A 21,108-nucleotide genomic window follows, 5' to 3' on the forward strand; every position below is an offset into this window, starting at 1 on the left:
GCGGGTTTGATAAGGGTTTCACCGATCGTGTGTGGCTTTTTTGCCAGTGCAATTAAATATGCCACCTCATATGATGCCTGTTGAGCTTTGGCAGGGATTGTTGTTTGTTTAGTTAGAACTTTCTTTTGGCCTTGCAACTCTCGCTCCTTTCGTCGGAAAAAATCTACTGGTTTAGCAGCAAGAGAGGGGTGCTTGGTTTTCAAGTGTCGTAGCATTTTTACAGGCTTTAGGCTTTCATGTGCTAGCACCTCAGTGCACACTACACACTGGGGATGTTGTACTTCGTTGATGATGACGCATGTGAATCCATACTGGATAAATTCGTCTCGATACTTTCGACACTTGGAGGAAGGCTGATCCGACTGCTGATGGATGTGCTCTTTATGCACACGCCGGCCTCTTTCCGTATCTGAGGTCGATGGCATTTCCGACGGTGGTAGGCCTACTTCTCCACTCTCCTCCGCTGGCACCTCTGCTGGCCTTCCTTTGTTGTCTTTGGTCGATATTAACCAACGTTTCATTTCGAAAACAATATTATCCTATACTTAAACCTAAAAAATACCTTGCGCTACGTGTCAGAAAGACTGTTTATCTTGGTGCTGTAGTAAAGTGACCGCTAATTGTCGTTAATCTCTCGTCATCACCTCAGGCTCAGGACCAACGGCTTTTTTTTTATTTGTATGTTTTTATTTTTAATTTTTTTTATTTAACAACTATTTTTTTGTATTTTGTTACAATTATGGATACAATATGCTATTTCTAATCGTTATATATATATATATATATATATATATCTATATATATATATATTTTTTTTTTTTTTTTTTTTTTTAGCCTATTAATATTTTTTATTTAGGGACTGTTCGTTTTTTATTTAAGGGGCCACCGGAGGAGTTTTGAGATCTGTAGTCAAAATACTTGACCCTCCCTTCGCCAGTAATACATTTTTCCATGACCCTCCAAAATGATTGTGAAAAAGGCATGACCCTCCCCGATAATTTATTGATTGCTGGTTTGCGCTTGGCAAAGATGCTCAGATAGCCATTGTTTTTTTTTTTTTTACAAAATGACAAACGACTAAACTCCTACTTTCTCGTTTTACTAAGGCTGTAACGATGGACCAAACCTACAACTCGGTTCGTATCATGATTTTTTATTTTAGATTAAAAAAAAAAGAAGAAAAATCATGTTTTCGGTGCTGATGCAGTGGTGACGCGTTCATGTAACAAGGGTGGCGCTCCCAATAAAGTATCTAAAGGCTGCCACAAAAGAACCGGCAAAAGTAATGATTATGAATATGTCAAATAGTATAGCAGGGAGAGATATTAATTGTTTATTAATAAACAAGGTTTTTCTGTGTCAGTGTGTCGGCTTCAAGATGAATTTGACGATGCTGACTCGCCATCTTCACAGTAACGCGCCAGAGAGAAATGCAGATTTCATACGGATTACATAAGCAGAGAGCAGTCTGTTTTTCGTTTTTAAATGTTCTGTTTAAAAGTTGACATCAAGCTTTCTATATATTTCTCAATTCTGTGAGGCAAGTAGCTACATTATACGCTGAGTTTCGGTTCATGAGAAAGAGTCCAGTTCACGCGCCGGCGACTCCGTGTCATGATGATCTATTTTCTACTATATTTACTTCTTATTCATTAATCCAGGTAATTGGTTGATGAAACATTAATTAAAATTTAGATACAATTAATAAAAAACGAAATTTACTTTAAAGAAAGGCTTTGTGCTTTCTGAAGTCTCTGTGGAAGTTTTAAAGTCGCTTTCAGAGCGGTCATGTCCGAAACGGAGAACTGTCACGTCCGTATTGTTTTTTTCCTCATAAATGCGAACACGAAAAATAAAATAAAATAAAGAATATTTTATGTTCTGTGGAGGCCGACCCTTCTTCATCCAGTTATTAGCGTACTTTTGTTTTGTGTAATTCAGTGTAATTCGTAGAATTATTAAAAAATATTTTGCCACATAAAAGTTAAAGATTTTTTGTGTCACGTCACATGTGTATTTCGCTCATATTAAATATAAAACGCATGTGTAGACTGATATTTTTCTAATGTCTTGACTCCTTTGGGGGTATGGATAGCCTGTTTCAGTATTAAATACATTTTCTGATCATTTATATTTCAAGTTTTGACTGCAAATGTCACGTCCATAACGCTGGAATTGCCCAATTTTAAATAATTTATCCTCAAATAGTTTTTTGGTGTCGGTCTGCGTATTTCCGATTATTTTAACTTCAAATAATACTAATAGTAATTTAAAAATGTGATAGCCCTACGTCACATCACACTCCACTGTTATGGTGGCAATTTCAGTATTTACTCACTAACATTGTTGTGAAAACACAATAAGAATGGAAACTAAAATATGGAAGTATCGTGCTACAGCGCACATTATATCAGCTGCAGTTCTGGCGCTTCAGTCCCAATACACTCAAACACTCAACGTACATTAATATCACATGTTAATGCAGCGGTAGAGTTACACTCACAGGACACTGCACTTATTCGTAATCACAAAAGTTAATTATTTAATCGTGCTTTAAAGCTATGCCAGGTAAACATTTCATTGGCGTTCTGTACATGATGTACTTTTTCTGAGCGCGCACTGTCAGACAGCGCTAAACTGGATTTTTGTTGGGAGACCCATCTGATAGCGATGGGGAACCGAGACCGAGAGAGCTACATGGAAAAAATATTTGAAATTTTGCTGTTTTCATGGATACAAAAAGTTGAATGACCCTCCCCTCAACAAAGAATAAAAATACACCCTCCCCTATTTTCCTCCGGTGGACCTTTCCATAAATACCAAACGGTCCCTTGGAAATCATCTCGCGACCCCCCCCTCGCTGTCTCACGCCCCCCCGGGGGGTCGCGACCCCTACTTTGGGAACCACTGCAATAGAGCATCTTTGGGATGTGGTGGAACGGGAGATTCGCATCATGGATGTGCAGCCGACAAATCTGCGGCAACTGTGTGATGCCATCATGTCAATATGGACCAAACTCCCTGAGGAATGCTTCCAGCACCTTGTTGAATCTATGCCACGAAGAATTGAGGCAGTTCTGAAGGCAAAAGGGGGTCCAACCCGTTACTAGCATGGGGTACCTAATAAAGTGGCCGGTGAGTGTAGTTTTGTCTAATTTTGCCATTTTGAACTGAAAATAGGCCTATGTAACATGTAGCCTAGTGTAATAGTTTAGGCTACTGTCATTGTGAGGGGACAAGAAACATGAACAAAGCCGTTTTCATCATGTTAGGCACAGGATTTATAATGAATGTGTACATATTGAGAATAAAATACAAATTGTAACCTTTAGTAAATTAAAAAAGCCAACTTTAGGAGGGGAAGAGACAGGGCAAGATAAAAACAAAGAGAAAAAGAGTGTGATGCTGATGAGGAGAGAAAAATAATCAGCTGCCCACTGACATGGTTTTAAAGCTGTTGTTATCGAATTTTTTTTTTTTTTTTTTTTTGCCTTCACAACATCTTAAAATGCACATCTGTAGTTCAGAAAAATCCAAAATTTCCCCCGAACACCCCTAACTAACCTGCCTCAAATTCGGGATCCCAGTGATTATAAAACCATGCCATTGCATGGTAATGAAACTAGTTAATAGTAAGCATTAGACCCTAATCTTAAGTGTTACTTTTTAGCTTTTTAATTTTTTTATAAATCATACCCTCATTGGGGGCTTAGCCCCCCTAAATGAAAATCCTAAATGAAAATGTTTTTTTGGGGGGGGGGGGGGGATCATAAAGGAATTATGCTTAGGGCACCAAAATGGCTAGCAGCGGCACTGCACGGGCTGATCTGAGATACAGAAAAGGCCCCGATTCCTTGCTGCATTCCATTAAATAGCCAGAACTTCTTTACAATGGTAATTTGCATTCAGAGGTTACACCTCTTTTTTTTATTTTTTTTTATTTATCTATTTACAGGGTCAATGCACATTAATAAACAAGTGTAAACGTGCCAGAATTAGCCCAAAAGGCTATTTTTCATCCGTAGACCCTTGACAGAATGTTAAATAGTCACCCTAAAAACAGAGACAGAGCATCACACATATACACATCATAAAAAAAAAATAAAAAAAAAATAATAATAATAGTAATAATAAACGTATATTATCTAAAACAAAGTAAACATGAGAGAAAGGAAAGAGAGAGAGAAAGAGAAAGATGGCAACACAAGAGAGCAACAAAGCCAAGAACAATTGGTAAAAAATAGCCTAAGTCTATTGTCAAGAATACAATACTTATGTTGACAGTGCTGAATTGTCAGTAACCATTTTTTAAGATGAGACCGAAAAGAACCAAAAGCATGTAATCGTCTAATTGTTGATGGGACGGAGTTCCATTCCCTTGCAGCTTTGACCGAAAACACAGACTGGCTAAAGGTACTTCTTTTGAGAGGGATAATACAGTCCCCTCTTTCCCCACCCCTTGTAGATCGGTGAGCAGTTGTTCTAATGTTCACAAACTGTTTTAATGGTGAAGACAGGCTATGTATAGTCTTAAACAGCAAACAGATATGTACATATTTTATCAAGTTATCCCAGCTTAGTAAGTTGTATTTTTTTAATATTGAGCAGTGATGAAACCGAACTGATTTCTTATCGAGAGTTTTTAGTGATTGTTTATACAAAGACTCTAGTGGTTTCAGAGTAGTAATACTAGCTTGCGACCAAGTAGTTAAACAGTAGGTAATATGAGAAATAATCATGGAATGCATATACATCAAAGCGGCTTCAGACGACATATAATCTCGAATAAATCTAAAGTTTGATAAACTAAATCTGACCCGGTTACAGACCTTTTTAACCTGCGCCTTAAATGAAAGTTTGGAATCAATCAGAATACCAAGGTACTTATATTCAGATACAACTTGTAATCTTTCCCCTGATACAAATACATCTGGCACTATACTTAAATTCTTAGTTTTGGTGATAAACATACACACTGTTTTAGAGATGTTTAACTGTAAGCAGCATTGTTCGAGCCACGCCGAAAGATGAACCAGGGATTCTGTTCGGTGTCAAAGGCCTTTTTGAAATCAAGAAACACAGCCCCGACAACCCCTCCTTTATCTAATAGAGACTTAACTTTCTCAGCGAAATAGCAATTTGCCATCTCAGTTGAATAGTTTGCTCTGAAGCCAAATTGCATTGGATGTAAAACAAAAGAACTGTTATTCAAATAATTAGTGATTTGCGCAGCCATCAATTTCTCTGCAACCTTTGAGACTATAGGTAGAATACTAATAGGTCTGTAGTTACTAGCAGAGTAAGAAACACCGCTTTTGAATATAGGCACAATAACAGATGACTTCCAAGCACAAGGGAACATCCCCTGAGAGATGGAAAGATTGATAATTTTAGTGATAGGATTAACTAACGACTCACTAAGCTCTTTAAGCATTACCACGTCCATACCAAATATATCCTTTGCTCTAGATGGTTTAAGAGATGTAATTGTTCTTATGACGTCTAATTCAGAGACTGCCCTTAGAGTAAGGGCTTGTTCACCTGTATTAACTGTATGAGTTTCAGTATACTTAGGGGAAAAACATTGAGTTATTGTGACTACCGAGTCAACAAAATAATAATTTAGTGCTTCGGCTACATCAGCTGGATTGTTAGTCAGCTTCCCGTTAACCATCAATTCAAGTGAAGACCTATCCTTTCTTTTGTCACCTTTTAAGTAGCTCAACTTATTCCATATTGATTTTGAATTACCTCTAGCCTCATTAATTATTCTCAGAAAAAAATCAGCCTTTGCTTTTCTCAACGACTTTACCACCTTGTTCCGTAACATAGCGAAATGTTGTCTATCATGACTAAACTTTGATCTGTTTGCTGTTTTTAAAGCAAGATCCCGTTTTTTCATTAATTTTAAGATATCTGAATTAATCCAAGGGACAGTATATTTTTTGTTTTTAGGATTAAGTTTACAACTGAAATCATTAATAGTACTCTCTAATTTTTTGGAAAATATTCGACTGTCTTCGTCCTGATCTTTTCCGATTAAAAAATCCTCCCATTCAATCTGATGAACTGCCTTTCTGAAATCATCTAGTTTACGTTTTGGAATGCCGTAAGAGTCATATTTCCTTCTAAATGAAATGAATCTCTTGCTAGATAATTTTCTGGCCACTAGAATCAAATTGTGATCAGAAAGGCCTGTTAACATATTAAAAGTTTTTAAAATTCTCTCTGCTCGGTTACTAAAAATTAAATCAATTTGAGAACTTGTTGAGTTAGTTATTCTTGTAGGCCCATTAATCATTTGCTTCAGATCAAAGTGATCAGTTATCTGTTTGAGTTTCTTTCTTACGGTTTTGTCTTCCCAATTGATATTAAAGTCTCCCATTATAATAACTTCTTTGTTAAAATCACACTGCTTTAGTAATTGTTTCAGATTTTCATAAAAAATAATATTAGAAGATGGTGGGCGGTAAATTACAATTAATACAAAAGACATTTGTGGTGATAATATTAGGTTCAAACCAATACATTCCAAGTCCGTACAATTTGCCCAGGCAATTTCATTACACTGGATGGTAGTTTTCACATAAATCATAACACCACCTCCCTTAGAACCAACCCTATCTCTCCTATACAATTTAAAGCCAGGTACCGCTAATGCAGCAAACGGAGAATTTTCATGAAGCCATGTCTCAGATAAACAAAGAAAATCTAAGTTAGAGTCTAGTAAAAGATGATGGATTTGATCACTCTTTGATATAATACTTCGTATATTAAGATGCCCACCTAAGAGACCCTTTGGCTTGACTTTAGGATCCCAAATTGTTCTAGATTGATTTACTGTCTGAAAGAATCCCCATTTGTTTTTTTTTTAAATACCTTGATTTACAGCTTTACTTTTTACATTTTGCATAGACTTTGCAGACACTTGTAAAGTACCTAAACCAGAGTTAGCAGAAATGGAATTGTTTGGTGACTCCAACGGAGCAGAATTCCTTTCATTCCCAGGTCTTAAAATAAACGATCTCTTCTGAAAGTCCGTGTCACTCCCGCTCGCCGCACGGGAACCCAGGCCTGCATCAAACGCCAACAATCCCGCATGGACATGCCGCGGAACGCCAACTGCGGCCGAGGTAACACCCGGCAACTCGGCTTCCTCTGCCGCGAAGCTCCCCGCATCAACACCGCCACCAGCATCCATCAAGATAGAGCGAGGGAGGTTAGTGTGTTGAGCATAGCCAGACAGTGACTTACTGCCACCAAAAGTGCGTACCTGAAGGATAGCTACATCCGACATGGAATCCACTGGGCCAGTGTGACGCCGGTCCATGATGGCAGTGCCCAGCCGCTGGGCATCCACCGCCTCCCCGCTCGTCACAGCACTCCACGCGGGCAAGACGCCGCCACCAGAACCCGGCGAACCAGAGCAAGGGAGGTTAATTTGTTGTACATAACCAGACAGCAACGTCCCGCGACCCAGAGTGCGTACCTGAGAGACAGCCGAGTCCGACGTAAAATCCAATAAATTCACTGGTTTGGCGTGGTGTGGACCAGGACAAGGATGAATATCTCCCGATAATAGTAAACAAATCATGATGATTAGACCTAAAGCTTCACTTTGATGACGTCGAGTTACTGATTTTGAATGTTTCTTCACTCGTGTGTATAAAGATGGATAAATAAAGGTTACCGCTAAAATGTGCTTCCCATGTCCGAAATTTCCCAAGGCACTGTATGTTTGTTTAATTAACCAGTCAGCTTTTTTAACAAATATTTTCTCATATCCGTTAAATAATGAATGGTTATTAGAATGATCACCAAAAAAACTAGAATTAATAGGACTTAAAAAGTTAAAAAGCAAGTTGTAAGCTAAGAGAGCTGTGACAACGCCTACTGCTCCTGCCGCCATCTTGGGAAGTCTTGGGAAGCCATTGCCTATCTTCCTTTGTGCCAGTTTCTCTAAACTTCTAAAAAACCTTATTACCTTTTGTTTTACTCTTTTGGAATGAGACATCTTAACCACTCACTCTGGGACATTTAAAATGATACTAAACACAATAATCAATCACATTAAACCATATATATATTCTTATGTGAGTTTTAGCTGTTACTGGGTGAGAGAATGAAATGTAAATCAGTTGAGACTGCGTGAGGGGGAGGTCGAATGCTAATTTTCAGCAAGTTCCTTTGTTTCAATAGACCATGTGGTCAGGACAGTTTCTTCAGCCAGTTTTACAGTCTTACACCTTCATAATATATTTCCAAGACCCTTGTGATGGTACATCGTATTACAATAGGTTAAATGACACGTCTGCCATAGCCTGACCTGGTCTGTATCGCTTTTACTTGCACTATGTAACTTCAGGTTTCGGGTAGTAACCGGAGCACAAAAAGAACTACAAAATTCGACTGCTTTACGGCATACGTCACTTCCCCCACCACCTCCTCAAATTGTCTGTGGCCATTGCAGACATCCCAAGTCTCCCGGGAGTCTCCCGCATATTGATAGGGTCTCCCTGATGCCCGCAAATTTGTTCAAATCTCCCGGAATCTAAAGTGCACATGCGAGACAGAACATACTGCGCGCATAACATACATAGCGCGCGCACGGCAGAGAGGGAGAGAGCGAGAGACCTTGCGAGTGTGCCTCACGAAAGTGCCCCCCCCCCGTCAACATTCCAGTCACCACGATATACCTACCTGAAATGACTACTTGCAGGTTGGGAGGTTGGGACTTCTTGCAGGTTGGGATAAACAGCGAGCGTGCGCTTGTGACAGTAGGCTGCGGTAGGCTAAATTATTTACGACAGCGGTAATGGACAATTCCACTTCCAACCTGTAGGGCGACCGCAGAGGAAAAGTTCCTTGGTGTTGCTTTAGTTCGCCGGCGCGTTTTCCTCGATTTTTTTCACATAGCAGCAAAATAGACTTAAAATACTCCGTCATTTTCGGTCATACAGACTTAAGAAATATGAAAAAATAAACGGTTGAATGTCGTCTTTTTTATGTGTCCACTTATAATCGAAACAAAACATTGTGCTTTTGTAAAAGAAAGAAAATAAACAGGGTGTGCTTTCTGGCTCTCCGTCAACATGAACTTTTTTTTTTGGAGCACGTCTCTAAACTTAAACAAAACTCATCGAATACTATTCTCCCAGGCATGAGCTATATATCTTTATAATCATTTAAGTGTGTACTTTTAAATGGTCTTATTCATAACAAAAACAAATATTCTCTGTTTATGTAATCTATTTGAAAAGAGAGAGATGTCAGTCGTTCTCATTTCTGCTCATTATCTTTTAATTTGATCACGCCCACGGGGAGCGTGCGCTATTCAAACGCAAATGATCTGAGGCGATACATGCAAAAGTGTCAACGCCCACACATCAACTCGATAAAACACAACAAGTTTAATCAGATTACAGTAGGCTACTTTACGTCGTCTTGCGACTGGGAGGCTATAAGGAATAATCCTGGGACCATTTCGAGGAGCGACAGATCAAGCTGATGTAGTAAGTTTTTTATTATTAAGTGCTTTGTTGTAATCGCGATATGGAATAGCCTATGTAAACCGCAAAAAGACTGTTTAAATATGAATCGCTTTCTGTGTGTGAATGAATGAACAGCTTTTACCAAACTATATGGCTATACTGAGATGAGTAAAAATCGACTGAAATATGTTGAAATAAAATGTCTTTATATAAGCAACTTAAACAGCAAATTAACATTTATATGCCCTAATATATCATAAAAACAACACGATCTCATGAAAGTGCATATCTATAGCACGAATTTAATTTCTCGTACCATCCTACGCCAAAAATAGTTTTTGCATGCAAATGATAGGCACTGTAAACCCCTTGGGTAGGATTAGGTGTGTGGAGTGCGTGTAGTAAACTGCGTATCATATGCACGCAAAATCTATTTTTGGTATGAGAAATTAAATTTGTGCTATAGATACGCACTTTCATGAGATCGCAACGATATGTTACAGACGAATTATGAAAGACAACATTCCGTTGACTAGTTTTTGTTATAAACTTTTTACTGTAAAATAGACTACAGCCACATCAAATAAGCTTTTGTTTTTATACTTAGTATAGTGTTTGTCAAAAATGTTTTGTCAAAAATAAACTAATCAACTGTTATAGTACAATTTTCTTTTCAAGATTTTTCCAACTCTAACTTTGAACCAATTGTATAGAATGGCCCATATAACCTATTTGAACAGGATTTGTTTCCAGGTATGACTAAAAATGTGCTTTTGACTTCATTAATATTTTGATTATATATATTCACACTCACCTAAAGGATTATTAGGAACACCATACTAACTAATACTGTGTTTGACCCCCTTTCGCCTTCAGAACTGCCTTAATTCTACGTGGCATTGATTCAACAAGGTGCTGAAAGCATTCTTTAGAAATGTTGGCCCATATTGGTAGGATAGCATCTTGCAGTTGATGGAGATTAAGATGCTCTATTGGGTTGAGATCTGGTCACTGTGGGGGCCATTTTAGTACAGTGAACTCATTGTCATGTTCAATAAACCAATTTGAAATGATTCGAGCCTTGTGACATGGTGCATTATCCTGTTTGAAGTAGCCAATAGAGGATGGGTACATGGTGGCCATAAAGGGATGGACATGGTCAGAAACAATACTCAGGTAGGCCGTGGCATTTAAACGATGCCCAATTGGCACTAAGGGGCCTAAAATGTGCCAAGAAAACATCCCCCACACCATTACACCACCACCACCAGCCTGCACAGTGGTAACAAGGCATGATGGATCCATGTTCACATTCTGTTTACGCCAAATTCTGACTCTACCATACAGACTGATTGTCTCAACAGAAATCGAGACTCATTATACCAGGCAACATTTTTCCAGTCTTCAACTGTCCAATTTTGGTGAGCTCTTGCAAATTGTAGCCTCTTTTTCCTATTTGTAGTGGAGATGAGTGGTACCCGGTGGGGTCTTCTGGTGTTGTAGCCCATCCGCCTCAAGGTTGTGCGTGTTGTGGCTTCACAGATGCTTTGCTGCATACCTCGGTTGTAACAAGTGGTTATTTCAGTCAAAGTTGCTCTTCTATCAGCTTGAATCAGTCGGCCCATTCTCCTCTGACCTCTAGCATCAACAAGGCATTTTCGCCCACAGGACTGCCGCATACTGGATGTTTTTCCCTTTTCACACCGTTCTTTGTAAACCCTAGAAATGGTTGTGCGTGAAAATCCCAGTAACTGAGCAGATTGTGACTGACACCAACAACCATGCCATGCTCAAAATTGCTTAAATCACCTTTCTTTCCCATTCTGACATTCAGTTTGGAGTTCAGGAGATTGTCTTGACCAGGACCACACCCCTAAATGCATTGAAGCAACTGCCATGTGATTGGTTGATTAGATAATTGCATTAATGAGAAATTGAACAGGTGTTCCTAATAATCCTTTAGGTGAGTGTATATATACAGTATATATATATATATATATATATATATATATTTTTTTTTATATGTGTGTGTATGTGTCTGTGCTAAATAGAGTGTAATTTCACCTGTGCCATTAATATCTTTAATTGAACTGAAACTGAAATTGAAAACTGCAACTGAAAAAAGTACAAATGTCAGGGCATGTCAAAACATCTCAAGGACCCCAAAAACACCTTAGACCCCAGAGGGTTAAGGTTGAACCACTGTAGTCACATGGACTATTTTAACAATGTCTTTACTACCTTTCTGGGCCATGAAAGTTGCAATGACGTTGCTGCCTATGGCTAGTTCAGAAACACCTTGGATTTCATCAAAAATATCTTAATTTGTATTTCAAAGATGAAGATGTCTTATGGGTTTGAAACGACATGAGGGTGAGTTCCCACGGGTCCTTGAAATCCTTGAAAGTTTGTGAATCTGAAAAAAAAATTCAAGGCCCTGGAAAGTCTTTGAAAATAAACACATAGATACAGGTCCTTGAAAGTGCTTGAATTTATTTTGTGCAAGAAAAATCCCTATTGTTCTCTCCAGTCCGCTAATGTTTTATTTCACTAACACTTCGTGGCCTTGCTTGATTTACGTTAGTTACGCGCATATGCGTTATGTTAAGTGTTTCCCGTGAGGTACTTTGTGTTGTACGTTGCCATGACGTTGACTACAATGATACCTCAACATTTCATTGACACACCGTGAAACATTGAAAAAATAAGACTGAAACCGCTGAAACATGATGCCCAGGAAAATGCAAGTTTCAAGATAATTGGCTCACCAAAGAATGGCTTGTCAGTAGGGTTGCCACTTGCCACCCGTCCCGTAAAATACGGAATCGTCCCTTATTTAAAGGTAAAATGATGCGTCATGGGACGCGATTTGTCCTGTATATTTTACATAGACCCATTAATTTGCGGGTGATTGCATGTTAGCGTCTTTATTTCCATTGCGACGGAGTCTAGTGAACATGCGCCGTAAACGGGCGTAATGAACGTTTTTTTAAAACCATGTCGAGCTCACGTCCTCTCCAGATTTGAAAAAAAATGTATCAATGGGTCTGTCCAGTAACTAATGATGAACGTAAGACGAACAGCACAGTTTCCTTTGCTCACGTGGTGCGGTGGATTTCTGACTTAAAGCAGCATACCGTGACAGACAAATCCTTACTTTTAAAGGTATTGGCCTATTGTTTTTTTGTTTTTGTTTTTAAATTTGGATAATCTCCTAATATAATATTCCATACATTGTCAGAGCTTGGTAGACAGGTAACTATTATATTTGTCGACGTTATTAGACAGATTAATCATAGATTATAATTATTGTTATTTACTAATTTAGCGTTTATAAATATCAACCATATGCATAATAAATTATGATCCTATCTGTCATATACAATTTATGGCATTTCAAAAAAAAAAATTTAAGTGCTAAATTATTTAAATAATTACATAATAATGTAGTGATAATTTAAGTAGTAAATAAATTAAAAATGGAAAAAATGATCCCATCCCTGCAGAATTGTCAAAAACATGATTACTGGTTCAGAATGACTGCTTAAGGCACACCAACATATAATGAAGAGTTATGTAGAAATCAATAAAATCAAATGTAAAATAACAATGTGTTCTGTTGCAAGTTCACATACTCGTTTTCATGTTTTCTCATGGTTTATTGTTGAGCTGTCAAGTTGTCATGTTGAAATAATCAGTTCCAAGACGTTGACACATTTTTTATTTTATTATTATCATTTTTTTTTTATAGGATGTCCTGAATATTCTTCAGTTTTATGCAAAACATAAATACAACAATAATATAATAATATAGAATATTAGATTTCTGTCATATGACCAAAAATAAATGCAAAAAAAAGGAGCTTTTTTGCATAGTTGTTTTACAGATGAAAACTGTAACAATCTATCTTACAAGGTAACACGATGTAACCTTGCTCTCACTTGAAATGTGTCCCCACATTAAGTCCTTGAATTTGAGGGTATTGGACCTTGAAAGGTTCTTGAATTTAAAGTTAACCAAGCTGTGGGAACCCTGTATTAAGCAAGTTATGATTGATTCAGTGATAATTATTATTGTTGCTGACCAGGTGTGTGTGTGTGTGTACAGGGATAATGGAAGCAGACATAGGGCTCCTCGTAACGCACGCATGTCTGCCCCCTCCCTCGGTCGCTTTGTGCCCAGGTAGGAACACTTTTAGCCTGTTTACGCCAAATGCACCAGAAACACATTCTAACTCTTTTCCAAAACTTAGTGAGCTGCCTACTGCCTACACAGGCACCTTCCATCTGAGAGTGTGTTGTGTGCTATACAAATAGCACTGCACTCTGCAGGCAAATTGCACATGAGACTTGACTGATTGATTTTAAAACTACAGTAGTTATGTGAGAGAAATTACACAATACTTTAATAATAATATAAATAAACATTATAAATATACACTACCATTCAAATGTTTGGGGGTCAGTAAGGTTTTATAAAGTTAATGAAAGAAGTGTTTTATGATAACTAAGGCTGAAAAATGGATATATTGTTTTACTGAGTTTGTCAGAGTGCATTATGGGTTTGTCTTCTCAGTGAAATATGCATGTAATGCTGATGAATGTCTTATACAGCCTCAAAACTATCAAATCTTGGCTTCACATGTTCAGTCATTCTCGCTCACACTGCCTCTGTTTCACTCCATCTCTCCCAGGCGGTTCCTTTTGCCGGAGTTTTTGCCGTATGCTGGAATCTTCCATGAACGAGGGCAGCCAGGCCTGGCAACACACTCATCCGTCAATAGGGTCCTCGCAGGTACGTTTGCCCTCCAAAGCTTATGTTTTCTAATATTAGATAGGATGGTACTCACTGAAGGCTTTGTCAGGGATGAAACTTCCCAAAAATGTTTGAATAATGTCATGTGTCAGGTCAATGACGAGTGCTAATTCACCCACACACCCTGCTATTTTGGCTATGAGGGCTCTCAGCGGGGCTCTTTAACAGTAGTTGTATTAGCTTAGACTCTTCTGCATTTAAAAGGGTAGTTCAACTGAAAATAAAATATTCTGTCATCTGTTCACTTTCATATCGCCCCAAATATGTATAATTAGCACAAAGGGCTTCAGATGCCATATAATACTTAAGTCGTATGAACTACTTTTTGGGGGAGTGTTTGCACTTTTTTAGAGCTTGTCGCTTGGAAATGAGTAGGCTACTAAACAACTTCAGATGAACCAATTGTCATTTTTGAGTAAACTATCCCTTTAGTATTAGCCATATTTAGCTGCAGTGACATCAGCAATGTGTTAGCTACAGAAATATTGTTTCAACTACCGTATTATTCTTGGGATTTTTTTCACCATACAAAACCTTTCAGAACAAACACACATCCTGGCTTCTTCACTTGATTTCAAATATCTATGGTTTTGTATTTCTCAAAATAAGTCCCATGTGCCCTACCTCTTATACCAAACCTACTGTCAACACACTCCAACGCAACTTTCTAAACACCCTTAGTCTTGAAATATGCATCTCGATACACCTGTATGCCCTCATTACAGGGTTATTTAAAAATATTTCTTAAAGCCAGCTACCAGCTGCATCGGATGTGCCGCTGAACATCTTTCATACATTAAGTCAACAACTTCCAGAGGCGCGGAAGAACCAAACAGATGTTTTGAATGCATAGTAAATTAGTAGACAGGAAAGAACAAGCACAGTTCTTATTTTCAGGGCCAACATTACAATTTTTTATCAGCCATCGTTTGAGTGCTTATGAGGGCGGACGTCCCATACTTCACAGATCCCACTCCCCACATATCCTGTACCAATTCAAAACAATGCAAATATCCACAGAACTGTTTCTCGCTTTTGCATACCAGCATTCTCTCTCCCACACAGAGAGGCATATTCAGCCCACACTAATTGCAGTGTGTCATACGAGGTTCAGAAATGCCCCTCTCCAAACCCTCTCCAGCTCACACAGAAAACAGCATCATGACTTCACTTTACAGAGCACCAATAATTCTGTCCCTCTCCTCTCCTCTCCTCTCCTCTCCTCTCCTCTCCTCTCCTCTCCTCTCCTCTCCTCTCCTCTCCTCTCCTCTCCTCTCCTCTCCTCTCCTCTCCTCTCCTCGCATGTTCATGTCAATGTTGGAACAGTTATTATGGTCATCTGACAGATTTTTCTGTGGCAACTGGCAAGATGAATAATGTGCATAAATTATTGTTATATCAGTACTTTATCTAGTTTTTACTAATTGTTAAGTGCACTGGGGGTGAATTAATCATATTGAATTTCTTAGTTTTTAAATAGAGAATTACTTTACCCAGCAATCCAATAATCACTCTAGGGATTAAAGTTCTGTAATAGGGGTTGTTTTGTGGACTCCTATTATATTGTGTTGCAAAGGGTAGTTGAATAGCCATGAGGTATGATTGGCCCTTGTTCTAAGATGAGAGGGGAGGACTGTTACTGTGAGCTCCAGGGCAAATATCCAAACTGATGGCAATCACCAGCACACATTCTCCCTCCTTCAAGCATTCTCCTTTTCTAGCTGCTCTTAGACAACTTTACAAGCCCCACAGCACAGAGCGCACGCACACACACACACATACACACTCATGCACATTTAGACACAATTTTTCACATACCCAGGATTTCTCTCTCACTCTTTCTGCTATTGCTGTGTACTTATTTTTCAACCCTGAGATCAGGGCTCTTCAATTACTTTCCTTTGAGAGCCAGATTATCCAAATGGAAATTTTAGGGGAGAGACAACATTTTTCAAAGTAATTATTAGATTATAGTACCTTCATTTCAAGTCTAGTCATGTTATTATCAAAAACAAAACTAAACACTAATACTAATACTGCAAAGTACATGTGTTTGTTGTGTGTGGCTGTGTATATATATATGTGTGGCTGTGTATATATATATATATATATATATTTATATATTTTTTTTTACGTACATATGTACAGTACACAACTGGATAAAGAAAACATAATTTAATAATGGTGTTGTGAACTTTTTTCTTTTAAAGTGTAGGAAACTCAGAAGCGAAGACCAGGAGACTCGGGTGTATCTTTTAAGCAGGGTTCTTTATTGCTGTTGCATCGCTGTAGTATTCTCAAATCTGCTTCGTCCAAATATCTTACCCAAGTCTGACTAAGGAATATACATTGTAGTTGATATACCTTTCAATTGGGGAGGGGTTACATAGAGGTGGAGACACTCTGAAACAAAGCATGTAAATGAGGTATACAGGTTTAGGAACCTTACTGGAAATTCCCCAGCCCTGATCTCATCAGCATAACAGTGTCATGTATAGATGGTAATCCAATCGGCCTGATTGTATCACCCATACCTTCACATTATCATAGAGCTTAAAGGCCAGGCAGTGCATACAAACAAAAGGTGATAGTCTCAGTGCTCTGATCAATTTAACTTACAATAGAGAGATCAGGACAGACAGGAACAGGCAGGTTTGTGACATAATTTACCTTAGTTACAAAACTCACACTAATAAACTTCCTCAGTTTATATTCTATAGTATTGGAAGCTAAATTAAACATTTTAATAAATTTGTAACACTACAATGATCAAGTTTGAAAATGACTCGCAGCCATATGCAGAACCAAACATAGGATGTATGCAGGTTCTGTGGCGTTTCCCGCTATTTCTTTTTACGAGCGCTGTACTCAACATGAACAAATAAACTACAACAATTTAATGCTCAATGTCAAAAGTAAGACTGGAGTGAGACTTGATCAAATATGTGTGCTTGGGGAGTAGCTGTACTATGGCTATAAGATGTGCTCCAAATATGGCCTGGTAATTGTTGGCCACTGAGTGTTTTTGATTTCATCACAGCTTTGTACAGAGAGCACTCTCATGTGTCAGGCAGCTCTGTCTTATTTAAATCAACCAAAGGGCTTTATTTGGCCCACGGGCTACTTGGTTGACCAGCCCCTTTTCTGATTCTTCAGTTCTTTCTCGTCTGCCTACTAGAAAGTATATTTGTTTTCATTCAAAATGTTATAGTTTTAGTGGTCACTCGATGGATGGGCAGCTTCAAACTACCCAACTACATTAAAACTTTAATTCTCATAGAAACCAGAAAAAGAAAAAATATTTTGAGCTTAACCTTAGAGGTTTAGTTTACCCAAAAATGTTGTCATAATTTTTTCACCCTTATGTCATTCCAAACCCATAAGACTTTTGTTCATCTTTGAAACACAAATGAAGATATTTTTCTAAATTAAATCTGTTCATAATATAAAGCGATTGTGTGTGTCTCTTCAGAAAATTTGGACTAAACCAATCAGTTCATATGGATTTATGAACCCTTTATGAACTTTTTGAAGTGTCAAAGTGGTAATTGCACTGTCTGTCAATGGAAGGACAGAAATCTCTCTGATTTCATCAAAAATATCTTCATTTGTGTTCCAAAGATAAATAGAAGTCTTACGGGGTTGGAACAACATGAGGGTGAGTAATTGATGACAAAATTTTCATTTTTGGGTGAACTAACTCTTTAAAGTCCATACATATATATGGAGAGGGGGTAAAATCTTTGCGTGGCAGGGGAAGCTGCCACTCGACCTGTCACCGTTATATGCGCCTGCCACTGGACCAGTCACCGTTACATGCGCCTGCCACTGGACCAGTCACCGTTACATGCGCCTGCCACTGGACCAGTCACCGCGCCTGTCATTCGACCAGTCACTTTCGCTCTTTTTGCCCGTATTGGAGCGCGTCTCGTGGCTCTAAGCGTTGCGCCAGCCACAAGATCTCTCACTGTTTTCATACCAGACACTCCGATTGATGCACATGTGCAAACAGACAGTGCAATCCTGTTCTTATTTATCTTCTTATCTTATATTTTATTCGCTCTTTTTGTCCATATGGAGCTCGCGTCACGTCACCTATTAGCGTCGCGCCAGCCACAACCTAGCGTTGCGCCTGCCACAAGATCTCTCACTGTTTACATGAACCAGACAATCCGATGAGAGCACATATAGTGCACTTCATCTCTTATTTCCCTTTTTGTCTTCTTATCTTATATTTTATTCGCTCTTTTTGCCCGTATTGGAGCGCGTCTCGTGGCTCTGACTAAGCGTCGCGCCAGCCATTAGCGTCGCGCCAGCCACAAGATCTCTCACTGTTTTCATCTACCAGACACTCCGATTGATGCACATGTGCAAACAGACAGTGGAATCCTGTTCTTATTTATCTATTTGTCATCTTATATTTTATTCGCTCTTTTTGTCCATATGGAGCGCGCGTCACGTCACCTTTTAGCGTCGCGCCAGCCACAAGATCTCTCAAACTTACATGAACCAGACACTCCGATGAGAGCACATACAGTGCAATCCATCTCTTATTTCCCTTTTTGTTTTCTTATCTTATATTTTATTCGCTCTTTTTGCCCATATTGGAGCCATCTTCGCAGTAGTGAACCAGCCGAGAGAAATGCTCATTTCATACGGATTACATAATCTGAAAGTAGCCCATTTCTTTTCGTTTTTAATTGTTTCGTTTAAAAGTAGGCTAGACATTTCTACCTTTCTAGATATAGCCTATTTCTCATGCCTGTGAGAAACGTGCAATGCAAAAACTTCATGATTTTATTGCTATAGGACTATATATCTGCTATATTTGCTTATTATTTCTTAAATTGGTTGATCAAACATTGATTAAAATTAAGATACAATTTATTAAAAACGAAATTCACTTTAAAGAAAGGCTTTATAAAAAACAAAACTTAATGGAGTGGTCAAAATCATTCTCCTTCAGAATGTCAATCGGAGAATCAGGCAGCTGTAACATAGTGAGAGATCTTAATGGCTGGCGCGACGCTTAGTAAGAGCCACGAGACGCGCTCCAACACGGGCAAAAAAGAGTGAATAAAATATAAGATAAGACAAAAAGATAAATAAGAGATGGATTGCACTTTATGTGCTCTCATCGGAGTGTCTGGTTCATGTAAACAGTGAGAGATCTTGTGGCAGGCGCGACACTAGGTTGTGGCTGGCGTGACGCTAACGGTACTGATCCACTTGTCCGTGTGACACTTCAGCCGCGCAGCACTCCACTTTATTCCTATGGGTGACGTCACGCGACTTTAACGCGCCCGCAAAGCATCCCGGGAAGGCGGCGCTTCATTTGAAAAAATGCTGCGCGTCCAAAAGCTGGCCGATGCCCAGCTTTATGCAAATGAATCCGTCAAACGCGAAGCATCTATCCAATAGAAGTAGAGCATATGGAGACGGGGGGAAGTCTCTCGCAAGTCCTCTGTTCTAGACTGGCCGCTGGCTCAAAACCACGCCCATAGCGGTAAACACGAGGAACGCCCATCAATGTACAAATGTGGGGAGGCGTCACGACACCACGCTTCAGTCGTGTCGCAAAAGTGGATCAGTAACGTAATAGGTGACGTGACGCGCGCTCCATATGGACAAAAAGAGCGAATAAAATAAAAGATAAGAAGACAAATAAATAAATAAGAGCAGGATTGCACTGTCTGTTTGCACATGTGCATCAATCGAAGTGTCTGGTAGATGAAAACAGTGAAAGATCTTGTGGCTGGCGCGACGCTAATGGCTGGCGCGACGCTTAGTAAGAGCCACGAGACGCGCTCCAATACGGGCAAAAAGAGCGAATAAAATATAGGATAAGATGACAAAAAGGTAAATAAGAGATGGATTGCACTTTATGTGCTCTCATCGGAGTGTCTGGTTCATGTAAACAGTGAGAGATCTTATGGCAGGCGCGACGCTAGGTTGTGGCTGGCACGACGCTAATAGGTGACGTGACGCACGCTCCATATGGACAAAAAGAACGAAAAAAATATATAAGATAAGAAGACATAGATAAATAAGAGCAGGATTGCACTGTCTGTTTGCACATGTGCATCAATCGGAGTGTCTGGTAGATGAAAACAGTGAGAGCTCTTGTGGCTGGCGCGACGCTAATGGCTGGCGCGACGCTTAGTCAGGGTGCGGATCCACTTGTCCGTGCGATACTTCTGTCGCGCCGCGCTCCGCTTTATTCCTATGAGTGACGTCACGCGACTTTAACGCGCCCGCAAAGCATCCCGGGAAGGCGGCGCTTCATTTGGAAAAATGATGCGCGTCAAAAGCTGGCCGATGCCCATCTTTATGCAAATGAATTCCGTTGAACGCGCCGTGTCTATCCAATAGAAGTAGAGCATATGGAGATGGGGGGAAGTCTCTCACAGGTCCTCTGTTTTAGACTGGCCGCTGGCTCAAAACCACGCCCATAGTTGTAAACTTGAGGAACGCCCATCAAAGTACAAATGTGGGGAGGCGTCGCGACAACACGCGACTGTCGTGTCGCAAAAGTGGATCTCTACCGTAAGAGCCACGAGACGTGCACCAATACGGGCAAAATGAGCGAATAAAAATATAAGATAAGATGACAAAAAGGTAAATAAGAGATGGATTGCACTTTATGTGCTCTCATCGGAGTGTCTGGTTCATGTAAACAGTGAGAGATCTTGTGGCAGGCGCGACGCTAGGTTGTGGCTGGCGCGACGCTAATAGGTGACGTGACGCGCGCTCCATATGGACAAAAAGAGCGAATCAAATATAAGATAAGAAGACAAATAG

General features: G+C 39.3%; 1 protein-coding gene across 2 annotated transcripts in view; it reads left to right on the plus strand.

Annotated features, from left to right (window-relative positions):
- Positions 1-21,108, plus strand: part of ambra1a (autophagy/beclin-1 regulator 1a) — a 147,682-nt gene that overhangs the window by 38,344 nt on the left and 88,230 nt on the right. For both annotated transcript variants that reach the window (XM_056243792.1, XM_056243794.1), the window contains 2 exons: positions 13,600-13,674; positions 14,186-14,286. In XM_056243792.1, coding sequence (XP_056099767.1) covers positions 13,600-13,674; positions 14,186-14,286 — 176 coding nt within the window. The remainder of the gene's footprint in view (positions 1-13,599; positions 13,675-14,185; positions 14,287-21,108) is intronic.

This window comes from Rhinichthys klamathensis, unplaced genomic scaffold (assembly GCF_029890125.1).
Source record: "Rhinichthys klamathensis goyatoka isolate OS25496 unplaced genomic scaffold, OSU_Roscu_1.1 h1tg000846l_1, whole genome shotgun sequence".
In the NCBI taxonomy this organism is placed as follows: Eukaryota; Metazoa; Chordata; class Actinopteri; order Cypriniformes; family Leuciscidae; genus Rhinichthys; species Rhinichthys klamathensis.